Source organism: Corylus avellana, chromosome 1 (genome assembly GCF_965113065.1).
Source record: "Corylus avellana chromosome 1, dhCorAvel1.hap1.2, whole genome shotgun sequence".
In the NCBI taxonomy this organism is placed as follows: domain Eukaryota; kingdom Viridiplantae; phylum Streptophyta; class Magnoliopsida; order Fagales; family Betulaceae; genus Corylus; species Corylus avellana.
In genome coordinates, this window is record NC_142490.1 from 35529999 (window position 1) to 35548678 (window position 18680).

General features: G+C 36.3%; 1 protein-coding gene across 1 annotated transcript; it reads left to right on the forward strand.

The window, feature by feature from the left end:
* The first annotated feature begins 11602 nt into the window (after positions 1–11602).
* LOC132168456 (uncharacterized) lies at positions 11603–16368 on the forward strand. Its single transcript, XM_059579442.2, has 3 exons — positions 11603–11866; positions 12866–13133; positions 15940–16368. Exons 1-3 carry the CDS (start codon positions 11783–11785, stop codon positions 16086–16088), a joined length of 501 nt encoding a protein of 166 aa, XP_059435425.2. The 5' UTR covers positions 11603–11782; the 3' UTR covers positions 16089–16368.
* Positions 16369–18680: the final 2312 nt, after the last annotated feature.

The window sequence follows — 18680 nt, forward strand, 5'->3', positions numbered from 1 at the left end:
ATACTTCCAAGTTTTTTTCATTTTCTTCCAAAGGCCTACAAAGACACAAAAAATACAGAAAATGAATAAAATTGCATAAATTAACAATAGTAAGAAATTAACACGTATAAGTTTAAAGGCTAAAATATTAATATTTTGGCACTTAACAGCTTGCATGAGCCAAACAGTTTGGCACTAAAATATGAATATGTTTTCTTTACTATATATATGTATACAGCTTCACATCACATATTATGGAGTAGTAAAACAGTTCGTAACATGATAATGGAAACAACAATTTAAATCATAACCAATAGGGATCATGTCTCATGCATACCTAGTTAGTATGAAAATAGCTCTAAAGCTCTATTATATAACAATCTCAAAATAATAATACTATCACTTGCATGGTTATCACAATGTCGCCAATGTACCTATAGTATAACTGTACATACATAATATATAACATTCTATGAGCATCATAATGACGCTATAATGATTGTAACATATCACTTACAAAAACAAATTATTGTAACATATTCACGTATGAATTCATATGGGGCATTACTATGACATTATAACGACATTTAAATGTCATGTATATTTCTATCTAGGTATTACAACTGGCCATCAAATAACTTTAACCAAATGAAATACTAGAGTTTAGTTATTATACCTTAAAAACCCTGCTCATCTAAAAACTTCCAACTTCTGCACCGAGAATCTACTTTCGCCTAGCTTTGTTACTCAAGAACCCTTCCCTCACATCACATTCAAACGTGATATTACATATCACTAAAAAAATCCAAATTTTCACTATCGACACACTTCCATTTGAATAGGAACCTTTTCTTAGCCGTCAGGCAAGCCTAACACGTATTTCATTCGAATGCAATCAACTCATTTGAATGAAAAGGTCAATTCTACATATAAATCAATAAATCAGTCATAACTTTTGCTATAATTGTCATAATTGCACATATGATCCCAAGTTGTCTCCGTCAGCATCAATAGAACATGGAGTAAATTGCTTCAAGTTGAACACATCGGAGGTCTTTAAATGACTTGGAAGACTTAGCCTGTGTGCATTACGATTTATCTTCTACATAATCTCATAAGGCCAAATCTTCCCCTCTTGTAGCTCGTTATACTCACCGATAGGGGAACAATCATGTGTGAGTACAACCTAAACCAAATCACCAACCTCAAATGTTACCATGCATCTATGGTTGTTGGATCGTGCTTTATACATGACATTGCTATCTTCTATCATTTTCTTGACCTGGTTATGAAATCCTTGGAGGTAATCTCCCATCTCATCGGCCTTAATACTCAATTGACCAATACAGGGAATGGGTGCCAAAACAACCACTCCCGATGGCTTTTGTCCATACACGATCTCTAAATGGCTGAACTAAGTCATTCTATTCTTTGACAAGTTGTAAGCAAAATCTGCCTGTGATAAAGCTAGGTCCCACTGCTTCAGCTTATTTCTACTATCTAAACTCCTCAAAAGATTTTCCAAGCTTCAATTCACCACCTTAGTCTAATCATTGGGGGTGGTAGGCACTGCTAAAATTAAGCTTGGTCTCAATCTTTTCCCATAAACTCGTCCAAAAATGACTCATTAATTTTGTATCTCAATTTGATGTAATAGATGTTGAAAACTCATGCCTCGTGCATGCAGCTAATTTCCCAAAAATATAGGTGAGCAATTCGGGTGGCATTCATCTTCTTCCGACAAGCTACAAAATGGGCCATCTTCGAAAATCAATCCACCAACACGAGATTAGAATCCATGCTCCTCAAAGTGCGAGGTAACTCCAATACAGAATCCATGCTAACGTTGAGCCATGGGCCATCGAGCACTATAATGAGGTCTATAAACTAGCATTTGTGAGGGCTCATTTGGACCTCTGACAAATAAAACATTGTTCCATGTAACGTGCCACATCACTAGTTAGCTAAGGCCAATAATAGTCTAATGAGACCAAAGCCAAAGTTTTGTCTTTCCCAAAGTGACTTCCATACAACTCTCATATTATCTACTCCCTCAGCGAACTATTTGGAATGCATATATGTAAACCACAAAACATATAACCTTTAAGAATAATATAATCATTTTTTTTTTACCTATAGAGAGCTTAACAAATATCTTCTTGAAGGAAGGATCTTCCGTATACAACTCTCGAAAGGTGTCAAAACTCTGGCATGCAGAGTAGTAAAAAGCCTACCTACTTGAAGCATCATCAACTTGATTCAAGCTCCTTGATTGGTGCCCTAAGGAAAAAGTGAACTCTTGAAGGTAGGCAACCCACTTAGCATGTCTACGGCTAAGGTTCTGTTGGCCATTGATGTACTTAAGGGCCTTGTGATTAGTGATAAGGATGAATTCCTTCTACACTAGGTAATGATGCCAATACTTCAAAGATTGTACAATGGCGTAGAACTCCAAGTCATAGGTGGAATAATTCTTCTTAGACCCCGACAGCTTCTCATTGAAAAAGGCGATAGAATGTACTTATAGCTTAGAACACCACCAATGCCAACGTCAAATGCATTATAGTTGACTTCAAAAATATTCTCAAAGTCTAGAAGAGCAAGAATGGGTGCTTCAGTCATTTGCTACTTTACCAAGTGAATACTTTCGTCAGCTTCTTCAGTCTACTAGAAACTTTGACCCTTTAAGCACTTTGTGCTTGGTGTAATCAATGTACTGAAATTTCGGATGAATTGTCGGTAGAATAACGCCAATATGTAAAAATTCTGGACATCACATAGACTCTTGGGTGTTTACCACTCTATAATTGCTGCCACCTTAGACTGGTCTACTTAAACACCATCAGTAAATAGAAAAAAAAAAAAAAAAAAAAAAAAAAAAAAAGAAAAAAGAAAAAAGAAAAAAAGTAACAATCATAGTAAGAAATGAGAACTTCTTCTGATTGACATATAAACACTCATCTCTTAGTGTTTCAAAAACTTCCTTGAGGTGCTCTAGTTGTGTCTGTTGCAAGAGCTATAGATGAAGATATCGTTAAAGTAAACAACAACGAACTTCTCCATATAAGACTGCAACACCAAATGCATGAACCACAAGATGTGTTTGGGTGGGTTGGATAGTCCAAAAGGCATGACCATCCACTTGTACAACCCATGATGCATCTTGAACGTCGTTTTCCACTCATCTCTAGGCCTAATTTTGATTTGGTGATACCCACTCCTAAGGTCAATTTTGGAAAGACCTTAGAACTTGATAAATGTGGACATGTCGTCCAAGCAAGGAATCAAGAGTCTACACTTCACCATGATTCGATTGATGGCTTTGATATCAATACACATGCACCACAATCCATCCTTCGGAACTAAGAGAGACAAAACTGCACATGGACTCATGCTCTATTGGATGTAACCTCTTTCCAATAACTCTATCACTTGGCATTGTAACTCTTCAGATTCCTTCGGGTTTAGGCGATAAGCTGGGCGATTTGGCAAGCTTGACCCCAGCACGAAGTCAATGGGGTGTTGAATATCTCTCATGGGTTGCAAACCAAGGGGTAGATTCTCAGGCATCAAATTAGCAAACTCGGTTAACACCTCTTGTAACTCTAGTGGCACATCATCATCTACACTGACACCCTCTTCACATGGCATCAAGGTGTACATTACACTATCCTCTTTTGCTTCCTCCAAGATTGTTCTGATAGCGTATGATAACATCAGAAGTTAAAAATTGAAGACTATAAAGGGAACTCAAAAAGAGAGGATATAATGAATAGGAAAGAGAAGACCATACTCGCCCCAAAGAAGCAAACAAAGAATAACTTTGAAAAACTGAAATTTTATTGATAATTCAAAACTGAATTGTTTCATTGAGTGTGTATCCCTTATATAGACTAAGATACACTTCTAATTTAACAAGGAAAAGGAAAAAAAAAAAAAAAGTAAACAAATCCTAGTTGGAAAAGAAAAAACCTAAACCTTAATGAAAAAGGAAAAACCCAATCCTTATTGAAAAGGAAAACTAAAACACACATGCATAATTGGAAAAAAAGGAAACCCAATCCTAATGGAAAATGAAAACTAAAACACATATGCATAAATAAAATAAATCAACACTAATATCGGTCTTCACTTGCATCACAATCTTAAACATGTATATATAAGCTCTTAGACACCATCCACTTGCAAGCTGGTTTTCAAAGTGTGAGTTCTACCAAAGGTACAAACCTCAGGTAGAACTTACACTTGAAAACCGGTTTGCAAGGGACAGGTGTCCAAAACTTTATATACACATGCTTAAGATTGTACTTATGCCATGTGGAACACTTAATATAGTAACATACACACAATGAAAATGTGAGCTCAAATGTTTAATGGAACGAAGTGTGGCCATACACTTGAGGATTGATCAACTCTTTTTCAAAGGTCAAGGCTTAGTTTTCTCAGAAGCATAAATTCATGATGAAAGAGAATGTTTATGCTCGGGAAAATGATTTATTTCAACCAAACCATTAATCCACCACACCTCCAAAAAAATCTCAACCAGTGTTAATGAAAACTCTTATTAACTAATGTCTAGGTAAAATTAAAGGTGTAGTGTTTAGCATTGCTCCCACTCGAGGTGAGAATGTTCTTTGTCCAGTGTCCAGGTAAAATTTTCTATTATCTAATGCCTAAGTAAAATTTTCCTGTCTAGTATCTAGTGTCCAAATAACATCCTTTATCCAAGTTCATGTAATAAAATATCATTTGTACAAATTTCCAATTTAATTACATGATCCAACTTTATATGCTTTATTGTCTTGCCATTTAATAAAGAATGAGTTTAACCCATATATAGCTTAAATTATATTGTACAATTATTTATATAAAATTATAGTACCAATAATCCTTTTCCTCCTTTTCTCAAGAGGCCAACAAAAGAAAAAAAAAAAAATAAAAAAATAAAAATCTAAAAACCCCACCAAAGTCACCCTTCATCCAAACATCTAACACCCATTGATTTTTCTTCCATTCAACCGAACATCAACCAAAACTTCACAACCTAAACCAAATTCGATCAACCACAAAAAAAAAAAAAAAAAAAAAAAAAAAAAAAGTTCAAAATCGGCTACCACATAGAATAAATCAAAATACCTAAAATTTAAAATCCAATCATCCCAATTCCAAAACTCTTCCGAATTTGGCCAAAGGGAATAACAAATCAAAATTTGCTAAAAATTTCTATTATGCCAAACCACAATTTATTCTAGAAATCTACTTCAATTTGACTACATTCTCGATAGTAATCAGCATGGAACCTAGTAAATCAATATCAACCAAAAGAAAACACCCAATCAGTCAAGAAATATAAGAGCTGTGAATATGTTGAGGTCTTACCAAATCATGGTTAAGGCCTTTTTATTTATAAACTAATCAGTTAACAAGACATAGATGAATACAGTTTCTATGTTATACAAACACCATACATGAACAAAATGTTATCTACTGTTTTAACTTGATTGAATGATATCCTTATCTGATGGTGTATCTTGAATGTTTGAACTTGACTTGATCTTATCATGAGTGAGATGAGTTGTTGTGGAGATTGATGTGATATTTTTGTGACCAAAAATATCAATTATAAAAGTACCACTCGCAATAGGATGAATCTTTGTAGGGTACGGCTATATTGAGGGTGTCGAACCTCAAGGACTGCAAGGGTTTTATTAACAAAATTTGAAAGATTAAAATTAACTTGATTCAAAAGAGAATGATTTGGTTGTGTCAATTTAAAGTGCATGAAATAAACGGAAATAAAGAGAGTAAATATATGAGAGAGAGAGTAGGGTATTGACTTCACCACTATCCGCACATCAATGGTTAACCATATTTAATTCTAGCAATTCATTCTATGCATGTTATAAATTAAACAAGAAAACACATTATTGAAGATTAAAAATAATTCATCTTCGGTTAGCACGGATCGTCCACCTAACCACTAAGATGTGGTACGACACGTCTTCCCTAAGTATGAATTATTTAATTCTTTAATAAGTTTCATACAATCAATGGAATAGCATAACCCATCTTCGATTGGCACAGATCGTCTACCTAAATTACACTAAACTAGGGTGTAGTACTATCCATCTTTCCTAGGTATGGTCTATCTAACCCTATTGATTGCATGTCAATTAAAAACCATTGTATAACCATCATTCTTATAATCACAGAAAATAAGAAGGATTTGAGTTCAATAATAGTAAAGTACTTTCTAAGACAAGATAAGAATTTTACTAATATTGAGTTGGAAATTAAGAACAATTGCATTTAATATGAAGATCAGAAATCAATTGTGGCAATCCTCAGAGTTATACAATCAAAATGCATAAATTGAAAAACTAAAAATTAAATACAATCAAACCATTGTGCTTGAAAAGGGTTACATCAATACCCCACAATTGGTTTAGATGCTCTAATCTTCTAAGCTCCAAAGACAATTTACTAATATTTAACTCTAGAAAGCTGTGCGTCTGTTTACAATGTTTAGAGCCCTATTTATAGGGATTAGGAGAACCCTAAAAACCCTAGAAACCATGGGAAAACTGGGGGTCAGTCTCCCAGTCCAATTGGGAGACTGAAAACCAAGTCCAAGTTGGAAAAGGATTCCTGCTGTGCACTACACGCCCATGTGCGCTCAATCCGAAGGTTGTGCGCTCGAGCACAGTACGCTCGAGCTTAGCTGATGTGCGCAGGCGTGCGCTCGATCCTGGGCCGCAAACGCTCGAGTGCAGGTGCGCTCGAGCTCAAGAACAGTTGCGCTCGATCCCTAGTCCCTTAGCAATACAAAACAGAAAATAAACAAAAAGATAAATCCATCTTTCATGGAATGTACGGTTGCATTTAGCATATGCAACAAGCCTTTTAAACCCCTAGGAGTTCCCTAGAGGACGAGTGAAGTCTCGTGAGGGTTTTCTAAGAATGATACCCATAAACTTTTTTCAACCATGTTATCCCCAAGAATGCAATATTATGATAATCATGGTTCTCAGTCATTAGCAGGCTTAATAGAACAAACACCAATTTCAAGAAATTACAAATCAGCTCCAAACATGGCATTTATGAGATATTACAAGATTCAACTAGTGTACGTGAACTCAACACATAGTCATGGGATTTCAAAACTGACCTCAATCATGCATGGATCAATACTCAAAATTCATTAGGCTCCCTATAAGATAAACAACCAAGGCAATTTTTTTTATTTTTTTTTATTTATTTATTTTTTTTTTTTTTATAGCACTTAGCTCTCTTAAGCTTTCTGATTGACCCATATATCGTGTGTTAGGCCAATGACTCCCAAACCAGATAGTTTTAGGGCATTAGGTGTAAAGACACCCCTAAAGACTTACTAACTCGGATCAAAAAGGCTACGAAGCTAAGCTAGTTTTTATCAATCAAACCAAACTTCTCATTGTTTGACGCGAACACTCACTGCTTAATGAGACAAGATGTTCGGTTACTTGGTGGAAAGCTCAAAATGATCAATTTTTTTTTTTTTTTTAAAGTTGAATTTATGCCAAGGTTATTTTGCCAATAAGTTATCCAACTACATTCCAAATATTAAAGCCAGACATCACTGATTTTAGATTTTATGCTCCATTGACTACATGCTAGTGTGCTTGTGAAAATAAAATTGAAAACAAGTAATATCTCATGCTACCAATGAAAGTAACACAATTTAAATTCCTTAATCAAGTGATCACGTGTCTATTATATTAAGCCCATCAATGAATTTCAAACCATAACAGGAAAATGAATTGCATGCTCAGAACTAACATGTATGCCCACAACCCCCAATTTAAAATACACAATGTCCTCAGTGTGTGGATAGAGACAATAAAGCAATGCAAGGGAGAGGAGTACCTGACCTGTCACTGTGGCGCGAAAGAAGATGCCCTCGAATCAGGTGGCAACCGTGATAAAATGGAGCGCAACAGTGCTTGTTGTGCTTCAAATCTTTCATCTGCTAGGCGCTTGTCCTCCACCCTTTGGGTAGCAAGCTCAGATCAGAGCTCTATCAGCTCTTTATGGAGGGACTGGTATTGTGGCATGCTCATGGTGACGGTCTCTACCGCTCCCTCTTGCCTTGCTGGCTCAGCTGCAGCCTGCAGGTGGATCATTGTGCATAGGTCCATCAGCATCCCCGACTACCTTAGCTGTTGCGGGCACCCAACGTCGTCTCGACATGTGGGAACAACTCTGGTTCCACTGGATCAGGCCAAACTGAGGGGAAGTAGAAATAGGCCCATGCTCGGGTGTACCCTCAATGCCTTGCGTCTGAAGGAGATGGGTGATGAGAAAAGGGAAGGGAAGTCCCCATGATGATGACCCCTGAGTGCAGCGCACAATGGCCCCGTCCCAAAACTTGTGCATCTGATCCCAAATGAGCTGAGGAATGGAAATCCAAAAACCTCTCTGAAAAGCATACAGGGCCCCAAGAAAGGGACCACGCTACTGAGTTTTGTGTCCAAATTCGCTGCAAAATGAAGTCCACGAACCAAAGTCGGGAAGGCAGCAGAACCTTGCTCGTGCAGTTGCAGAGATCATCAGTGTAACGGCCATGGCAGATGTCATCCACAATGTGCTGAAGTGTAAGCTCGGAAGGTAGGTTGGAGTACCGAAGGGTGCCATCCCGAGCCAAAATATCCGACGGGCACTCATGGGAACATTGCAGAGCAGCAGCAATGTCGGCGGTGGTCAGCTCAATGTCTATGCCAGCCATAGATGAGGATAGGATGCCCGGCCGAGTATAGTCGAATGTGAGATTGTGATAAAATTCTCAAACCAAGCCTTCATAAGCAGTGGGGCTGACTGGCTGGAATAACGCTGTGAGGCCACAGCGTTTGCATTCTTTGACCCCCCACTTGGTCGCTTAGAGGTTTTTGAAAACTGTGTCGATGGCAAAAGAGGTCTCCAAGATGAGCTTTCTTTGCTTTCCACAGCATGGTGAAGGCGGGGCGAGGGCCTCGGAGGTGGTATCCCGAGCTGGGGAAGACCGAGAGGTGGAAGCTCGGACCTTAAGCATGCTGCCGCTTGGTTGGGGCCTTTCGTCGAACATGTGGTGGTGTTGTTCACAATTACCTACCTAAATTAATAGGCAAATAATTGGATATTTTACCCGCAAGTGTACGAGGTCAACATAGTAGAATAATGTGCAAGTACAGGGTCATTCCCATGAGGATTGCTAAATTTTGTCTAAAATTAAATTCCAAAAGTAAAACAAAACAAAATTTGATTTTTGATTTGATGATAATAAAAAGGTAGGGCTTTGATATCTACCATTAATTATATTTAGCTAGTATATCAATATGCCAATGTTTTGATCATGTTATATCTATCTAATGTTTATCACCTTAAGGGCATGGGTATATTCTACTTAAGCTATAAATTTCCATAAGCAAAGAGTTAGGCATGAGTGTATACTCTAACTCTTTTCTTTCCTAAAGGATTTAGCATGGTGTATACTAAGTTGTTCTTTAAGAAAGCATATGTTCTATGGAAATCGACAAACAAATGAGGCCTAGGGCATGGGTGTATACTCCTGGTTCCCCATGTTGATTAACCCAAGAACCCGGTGTGGATTACTTTTGTTACTTATGTTAAACCTAGGACTCGATCATCCAAATTGATTTAACTAACTAGTCTATACCACATGCATATGTTAATCAGGCATACACATATGAGGAATTTATGAAAGCAGGCATTAATCAAGTTAGATATCACAACAAGATCATCACAAGGGCGCCAATATTGAATATCAACTAAATATAACTAGGGCTTTAATCTAGCCCTACCAAATAAATTAGTTACACATAATAAAAATAAAACTAAAAAGAAAAGGGAAAGAAAGAACCGAAAGGTAGCCTACAATTCCTCCTCCCAAAGTTGTGCCTCTTTCCATGATGATTATTCTTTGAGGTTTAAAGGTCTATTTATAGGCTTTTAGAAGTCCTTGACAAACTAGTAAACCTAAGAATTTCATAGGGTTTTAATTCTATTGCAATTGGGAGTTGGAAAACCATAATATGAAAATACTAGCATTCTGGCCACAGCTCTAATGTGTCTCCTGCGCACGGGTGCGATTAATCGCAACCCGTGTGCGCTCAATTGCACGTCTGCGATTGAGCCTCTTCTGTTGTGCGCTCGATCGCTCATGGCTGCTTCATGCTTTGTCTTCTTTGGTAGTACGCTCGATCGCAGGGAACCTGCGATCGATCGCAATGGCAGGATCTCTAATTTTTCTCATTTTCTCTCTTTGAGTCCAAATCTTCCAGATTTACTTACTTTCTTCCAAAAGCCTAGAAAAGCATGGAAAACACAAAAAGGAACTAAAATGGCATGAATTAACTAAAACTAAATGATTAAAACATGTAAGTTAAGGGCTAAAAATATGAATATTTTAATACTTAACACACCCTCAAACTTACATATTGCTAGTCCCTTAGCAATACAAAACTAAAAACAAAAATGAAAAACAGAGAACAGAAAGATAAATTCATCTTTCGTGGGATGTACAATTGCATTTAGCATATGCAATAAACCTTTTAAACCCTTAGGAATTCCCTAAAGGACGAGTGAAGTCTCGTGAGGGTTTTCCAGAAATGTTACCCACAAACATCATGCACAGTTCATGTTATTTTAAAAATTAAAGCATCACTTCAAGATCATGATTTTCATTCATTAACAAGCTTAAAAAGATGAACTCCATCTTCATAATGAATTGGAATCTCAAAGTTTAATTACTTACAGAAGACATGCTAAAACATCACAAGTTTGAAAACAGTGTAAGGTGAATTAGCACAAAATTATGAGACTTCTAAATCTTTCCAATATGTACTGTCCCCATATCTCAAAATTCACTGAAATTCCTATTAGAAGGAATAACCATGGCATATTTCATTTTTTTTCTCTCTCTCTCTCTCTCTTTTTTTTTTCTTTTCCCGTCAGATTGTGCAATGTTTGATTCTCTTAAGCTTTCTAATTGACCAATGTAACGAATGTTAAGTCAATGACTCTTAAACCAGATGGTTTTAGGGCATTAGGTGTAGAGACACCCCTAAGGACCTACTAACTCGAGTCAAAAAGGCTACAAAACCAAACTAACCTTGACATTAATCAAATCAAAATTTTTCACATTTTTACGTGAACACTCAAAGCTTTGAGGCAAGAGGTCCAGTTACTCAGTGAAATGCTCATCAATGATCATGTATTTTAAGTCCCAAAACTTTTGAAATTTCTTCTTTTTCTTCCAATGACCTACAAAATAAAGAGCTGAAATGACTTAATTAACTAAAACTAAATGATTAAAATATGTAAGGTAAGGGCTAAAAATATGAATATTTTAGCACTTAACAATGAGCCAAGCTTGAGCAGCATTTTTAGGCCCGTGCCGAGCTCGAGCTTGAGTCTAAATTAAACGAGTTGAACTTGGACAAGAGAAGCTCGCCCAATTTCGGCTCATTTACACCCCTATGTATTAACATTTTTTTTCTTTGGGTTTTAAACTATCATCATGAAAATACATATTAGAAGATTCTGGATCCCAAGCCCACAAGCCCAATTATTCGAATCCACTCTAGGATTTTCTGATTCCTTGGAGCCTGGAGGTCTCGTTGGAGCTAAAAGACCCGGCTGAAGAGCAGAACGTCTGGCCTCTCACGTCGACCTAACTCAAGGCTCGCTCTCGACTCCTTGCCGTTTTATACTTGTTTGGCTAATCGCATAAAAAAGCATTAATTCTTTTTTGCTCTGTTCATCGGAGATGGATGAGGGTATGATGCGATTCCAGGAGCGCCTCATCGAGCTTGAAACTGACGCTGAGCATCTTCTTTTAGACCGGCAGCAGGTAGATTTATTGATACCCACAAATTTCTACTTTGAGGTTTTTGTTTTGGATTCTAAGAAAGAGCGGGAAAATATAAACAAAAATTGAAATTTGGGTTCTTTAATGCATGTATGAGGAGTGAATGCTGAAGAAATGTGCCACCCAAACAGGAAGTAGATAATACAGTAGGAAAGAAGGAAACAGAAAGTAAATTACGATAACAAACAGACCCAAAGATCTTTTGTTATGTGGTAATTGAGAAACGAAAAATTTTCTGATTCAAATATTTGGCTTGGTTGACTTATTAAGTGAACAATGTCTATTTACATGTTCGTAAATTGTATATATGAAAGTATATATACGGTTAAGTTTTAAGTTACGGTATCTCTTTTTGTAATGTTAATCACTTGATAATTTTTCATATGATCAATATAATGCTGAACCCACCGTTGGGTTTTCAGTATGCTAACCAAATATCAAGACAATCGGAGATGGAGAACTGCCTCATTTAGAACACTGACATTAACTTTTTTTTGTCATACCAGGCATCATGATATACATTCTACAGTTGCACTTCACAAGGACCAAAGCATGGCACAATCAGTGTTGTTGATGTGAATGATTGGGAGCATTGAGTTGTTAGCTGTCACTATGACTCTGCCTCCTTTAAATTCGGACATACTGAATAATTTCTCTTTATCACTGGTCATGTGGTTGGAGCTTCTTAAAAATTCTGTGAAACAAATGAGTTTTAGTTTAGGTAGTAAATGACATCGATTTGGTGTGAAATTTAGCATGTAACGTAAGCATATGGAGACATGTAATATAATGGTAGAGTAGCAAAATATTAATCTGGATTGAAATTTATTGAGTGGTGTAACACAGGAAAGAGTTAAATTAGGTGTACGCTTGAACTCAACCTATATGTGTGTGTACACATATAATAGAGAGAAACACACACATCACAAGGTTTCTTTATGAACATTTGGAGGGTTACTGATTTCTGTGATGAAATTGTAGCTGGTTGAAAACGATAGAGTGAGAAATGGGACCAGGGAAGCACTTACTGCACTCAGGAAGAGGGCTCGAACAACAAAGACTAGTGTGCCGTCTCCATTTGAATCAATTATGAAGGAAATTGGGGGGCCTGGACATCGGCCCTTGGTGAAGGATGTATGTGCCACATGTGGCAACCATGACTTCAATGAGCGTACATGGATGATGTTCCCGGGGACTGATATGTTTTCTAGGATTCCATTTCATGCTGCTCACACCATCTTGGAAACAGGTTTTTCTCTGGTTTTTCTTATTTAATGCAGCTAGGTGGTTAAATTAGTTTTTAATATGATAAATATGAGCAACATAATCTTTTTAACCCATCAAATGAGATGACTTAGTAAGGAATACTTGGGAGTGTCTTGATTTGTTGAGGAAATACAAATTTGTCATGCATTGGAAATGGAGCTTTTGATCTTTCCAATATTTATGTCCTTTTGTGATGAATGTAATTATCAGTGTATGGTTATTTATTCATATATGTAGATGAGTATGCAAATATGTTTTCTGTACGTCTACATATGAAAACTTAAAAAAAAAAAAAAAAAACTCAGAAAAAATTAGGAAAAGGCAGACTAACATGCGCTGTTATCCATGTGTAACAGGATTTGAACATAATATTTTTCAGCTCTACCACCAATATCTCTCAATCTTTAAAACTTTTTGCTTTCCGCTCTTTCCAAATAAACCACATTAAACACAAAGGAGCCAACCTCCAAACTTCTAAAACATTACAACTTTCCCACCTAACCACTCAAACTCGCTAACAACTCTCTCACCCTTCTAGGCATAACCAAACAGATGGGTAGTCATGTTCTTACATACTACTCTATGTAAGCTAAGCTTCTTTCTATGTTATTCAACTCAAGGCAAACAATAGCCTATTACAACTCTTCTAGGTCATATACATAAATTAAATTTTGGATTGAGAAGATTGAAAAATAGCCCTAGATCTTTTGTTGGGTGCTTCTTTTAAAGCCAAATCTATCTGGGACGACATTATTAAGAAGATTGAACATCGTTTAACTAGTTGGAAGTGGTTGTACTTGTCCAAATGGGGTAGGATTACCCTAATCAAGAGCACTCTATCTAACTTGCCTGCCTACCTACCTACTTCATGTCTCTATTTCCCATCTCGGCTTGCCAACCAAATTGAGAAGTGACAACGGGATTTCTTGTGGGAAGGTATGGGTGATGAGGTTAAATTTCATTTGGTAAGCTAGTGCAAGATGTGTTCTCCGATTTCTAAGGGGGGGTTTGGGGATTTGAAAGTTGCTTTTGTTCAACCGAGCTCTTATGGGTAAGTGGTTATGGCATTACCCTTATGAGAGGGAGGCCTTGTGGAAAGTCGTAGTGGAAAATATGGGAGTTAGTGGGGTGGGTAGTGTTCTAGTGGAGTCAATAGTTCTTATGGGGTGGGTCTCTAGAAATTCGTTAGGAGCGTTTGGAAGGATTTTTCTAGATTTAGTAGGTTTGAGGTGGGTGATGGCTCTAAGATTAATTTTTGGAATGATGTGTGATGTTGGTAGTCTTTAAAGCAAAGATGTTAGGAGGATGATTCTGCTTTGCTTGATGTAGTATATTTGGAGAGAAATAAATGATCAAAGCTTCAAAGATAGCAAGAGGATGATGGCGGAGTTGAAGACTGTTTTCTATAATACCCTTTTCCTTTAGAGGGTTGCTAATGATTGCTATAATATTTCTAGTTTTCATGACTTTTTTGTTCGTTTTCCTTTTTCTGGTTAGGTGTTCTTTTATACATCATGTGTACGTGGGTGAGCCCTTTGATTTTAATGAATTTTGATTACTTACAAAAAAATAAATAAATAAATAAAAAATTGTTCTCCTGTAAATGATCACGTCTTAAATTTGATTGTAAAATGCAATAGAAAAAGGGTTGATAATTTGATGTGGTAGAGATTTGTAAATATAGAATAAAACCTATTTTGATGCAGTGATAGACCTGATTGATTGATTGATTGTTTGATTGTTTTAAATTCCTCAACAGCTATGCCTTGGAAGTTGGAAGACCCTTTCAAGAAATAAACTTGTCTGATGATCACCATAACTAATTACAAGTAAAGGAACTAATAGATGATTTATCTATTCAAGTGTTGAACGTCCCTGATAATTTTATTTTATTATTGGCTAGATATGTTGGACTTCATGCCCTCATTTCAATCATTGTAATTGTTGTCAAGGCTACGTATCCCTGGCCTTTGTAGCAGTTTTAATTACCTTAGGATGGTTAGCAATTTGTGCTAGCAAAAGCATTGCGGGTCTTCCTACATGCATGCCACATGATCCTGGTATTGATTGATAATAGTTGGATGAAAGAATGATGTACTTGATCTTTCTTATTTAAAAAGCTGATATCCGAATAAAATTTTATGTCATTCTAATATTTAAAAGGACAGAAATTTTCTCAAAACCAGTATGAAAGAAATATCCTCCAACCCATTTAAAATAGTGCCAAGTGTCTAAACATTTAAAAGACACATTAAATTTAGTCTAAGTTAGTAAACTATTATTAATGACGTTAAGAATTTAATGTGCTACATTTATTTGTTCGTGACAATTTTTTTAGGAAAGTAGATTTTGTTACTACAAAAGCCCTTTGTCATGGATGTGCTACATTTATTTGTTCCAGGTTGGGATTATTTTATAATCTCTAACTCTAGGGGGATTGTTAGAGGATTCTATCCTTACCATTTATCTAGTTGAGTTTTGTAGGTTAGTGGTATACTCGTATTTATACTTATCTTGGTTTGGTAGTAGTTCAGTTTGTATAGATTCATTATATTCATCTCTATCTTGACTTGTATTCCTCTTATAAATAATAAAAATAATGATAAAAACTACATTTTTATCCTACGTGCTACCAACCCTTGTATCAGTCCTTGTTAACACTTTAGCATTGTGAGATAGTTGTGGGATAAAAATGTGATATGTAACATTACTCAAATATCAATAATGTGGGAGAAAATAATATATACCCACTATTTATTTTCTTTAACAGGTTTATCCTTGTAATGCAGATCAAGCACGACTCGACTTTGATGCGAAACAACTACAGAGCCAGATGAAGGAGAAGGCCCTTTTGATTTCAGAAAAGGGTGCCCTTGCTGACAAGATCAGCCCAGGTGTACTCAAATCCCTCTTAAGCCTATCAGACAAACCACAGTAAGCTTTGATGGAGGAAGTTGTATTCCATCTCATGGCTGTAACTTCACCTCAACTTTCATCTCCTCTTTCTAGCTGACGATTTTAGCATTCACATTTTACTGGTGTAAAATAATGTATAGACTAGTGTTGCTACATTTCCTCCTAATATTTTCTGCTCATGGGGTTTCCCATTGCAGCATTTGACTCCATATGAGGGAGGACTAGTTATCATGACAAAGTTATGATGACAAAGCCAGAAGTTGTTCTATGTTTGATCCATCTTAATCTCTGTGGTTATACTTCTTTTTTGAGTCCTACTTTGCAGTTACTCTTTTATTGAGGACACATGGTTCTTAGAGATTGTCACAGACACAAATTGAGATCTACATAAATTATCTGCTCAAATTGCTAGTAATTTGGGCAAATAATATAAGAGTTCATATGAGACTTATTTGTCTAGCCGCCTACCCAGTCACCTTAGGGGTGGGCTTAGTATGTGAATTGGCCCAAATTGTTCATCCACTACTTGCAAGTCTGAGGGACAAGCATATCCCGAGATAGGCAGACGGAGGCGTCTTGGACAAGGAAGGTATATAGGATCTTTATCTTGAAATCCTAAGAAATGTGTTGCTAGGTCTCAATCCTTGATTTTCTGGGACTAGTTCGTATCTCGAAGAATCCGGATTAGATTCCTACTCCCGGTAAGAATCATAATTCAGGTCTAATTAAAACTCTTTGTTATCCGGTCTAACAGTTCTACTCTAAATTTAATTGGAGTAGGAGCCTGGGTCCAATTAAACTCCTTTACACTCTAGATCGAATGGAAGTATGAGACCTAATCCAGGTCTGATTCAAATTCTCTACCTATAAGTAGTCTCATGCATCAGGTATAAACATCAGACTTAAATATCGTGCTTTGTGCATCACATAGCTCTTCTCCAAGAAACTGACTTAGGCATTAGAGTGCAACTCCGCTGGCACACTTGACAAACTCCTTTGTTTAATCTTTATTGTTTTTGCAGGATGAGGGGAGTATCAAGAAATGCGCAAATCACCTCGTTTGGAAACTCTTCTAACACTTCGGAATGAATAAAAAAAATCTTAAGAACAACATATATATCATCAATAACAAAACTTATGGCATATAGGGTACTAAGAAAGATTAAAAGTGATGAATTCCAAAAAAAAAATAACAAAAACAACAACAATAATATATTAACAAGGAAAAATATTTGCCCATTTTGGACTGCTTGAGCCATATAATATACTTATTCAATTAAGTTAGATCACGTGTTGCACATTGAAAAACATGATTATCATGTGAAATCTCTTATGGGTTTGGCGGTTCTACTCCTATTATAGAAGTTTCTTGTCCTCCAACCACTCAAATATAAGCCGAAATCTAAGATGTACCAAAGCATTTGAAGTGATTTTCATGGATGGGTATTGGGTAAGCTGTGCATCATTGTTTTGTGTTTATTACGGAACAAGATTTTCTTCGGTTCATCCAGTTTGTTATATTTGAGGGGTATTTTTGCCCCTTTATTATGAAACAGGATCCTATTCAATTCATCTAATCAATTCATCTAATTAGTTATATTTGAGGAGTATTTTTGCATTTTCACTTTTTTATGAGACAAAAATACCCCTCTAATATAACTAAGTGGAGAGTAATCTGTTTATTACGAGATGAGGTTTTCACCTTTTTGGTCATTAAGGGTCTGTTTGGGATTGTGTTTGAGGGACCTCAAAGTACTTTTAACACTCAAAAAGTCCGATGAAAAAAAAAAGTATTCGTTTGATAAAAAAAAATTAAAAGTGCTTTTAAGGGTTCAAAAAACCTAAAAACTGTCAAAATGCACTTTTGGCAAAAGCTAAAAATGAAGCTTTTGCCTAAAAGCTCTTTTTGACTTAAAATAATCTATTTTTTAAACACAATTTCAAACAAGCTCTAACAACACCGGGAGGCAGCAGTTTTTTGGACACTGATAAGTGCAAAGCTCTTGGACATTGATAACTAGTTGAGCTGAGGTTTAATGGGTGAGAAGGCCTGCTTGCTGATCCATAGGCCCAACACCTAGATTCATCGATATGAGCAAAATTACAAAGAAAACATGTGACCTTATCCACTAAACAAACATTCATAAAAGTTGTGGTCCTTCGGCTTCCATTAGGGTTTTGTCATTTGTTTGTCAACCAAAAAGACAAGAGGAGGCACCCAAAGCTGAAGACAAAAGGAGAAGGAGGCTATTTCATCGCCTTCCCCTTTATATAAAAATTGGAAGCGTATCACCTACCCTTAAAATAATAATGGAACTGTATCGTTGGACTTGTATAGCTGTAGGGACCGAGCCCTCACTCTATGCACATGGTGGCCGCCACCTTTCGCTGCCTGCTTTTTGTAAATGAAGTTAATATCTGTACGTTGGAACCCTAGCTAGCTTTACTTGATTCTTGGCCAAAAATCTGACCTAGATATCAAACAAATATATACTTTCATGAAATTTAGTGATCCCCAGATGAATTTGGTAATTTGTAGGTATATATAGCAGCATCTTTTATTGGTTATAAAAAATAAAATAAATAAAAAATAAATAAAAAATAAAAATAAAAT

What these genes read in the sequence shown, in the direction of transcription:
- LOC132168456 (XM_059579442.2), top strand. Translation starts at nt 11,783, where the DNA reads ATGGATGAGGGTATGATGCGATTCCAGGAGCGCCTCATCGAGCTTGAA. An exon ending in TTCTTTTAGACCGGCAGCAG is followed by an intron (nt 11,867 to 12,865) that starts GTAGATTTATTG and finishes ATGAAATTGTAG; the next exon opens with CTGGTTGAAAACGATAGAGT. An exon ending in TCACACCATCTTGGAAACAG is followed by an intron (nt 13,134 to 15,939) that starts GTTTTTCTCTGG and finishes CTTGTAATGCAG; the next exon opens with ATCAAGCACGACTCGACTTT.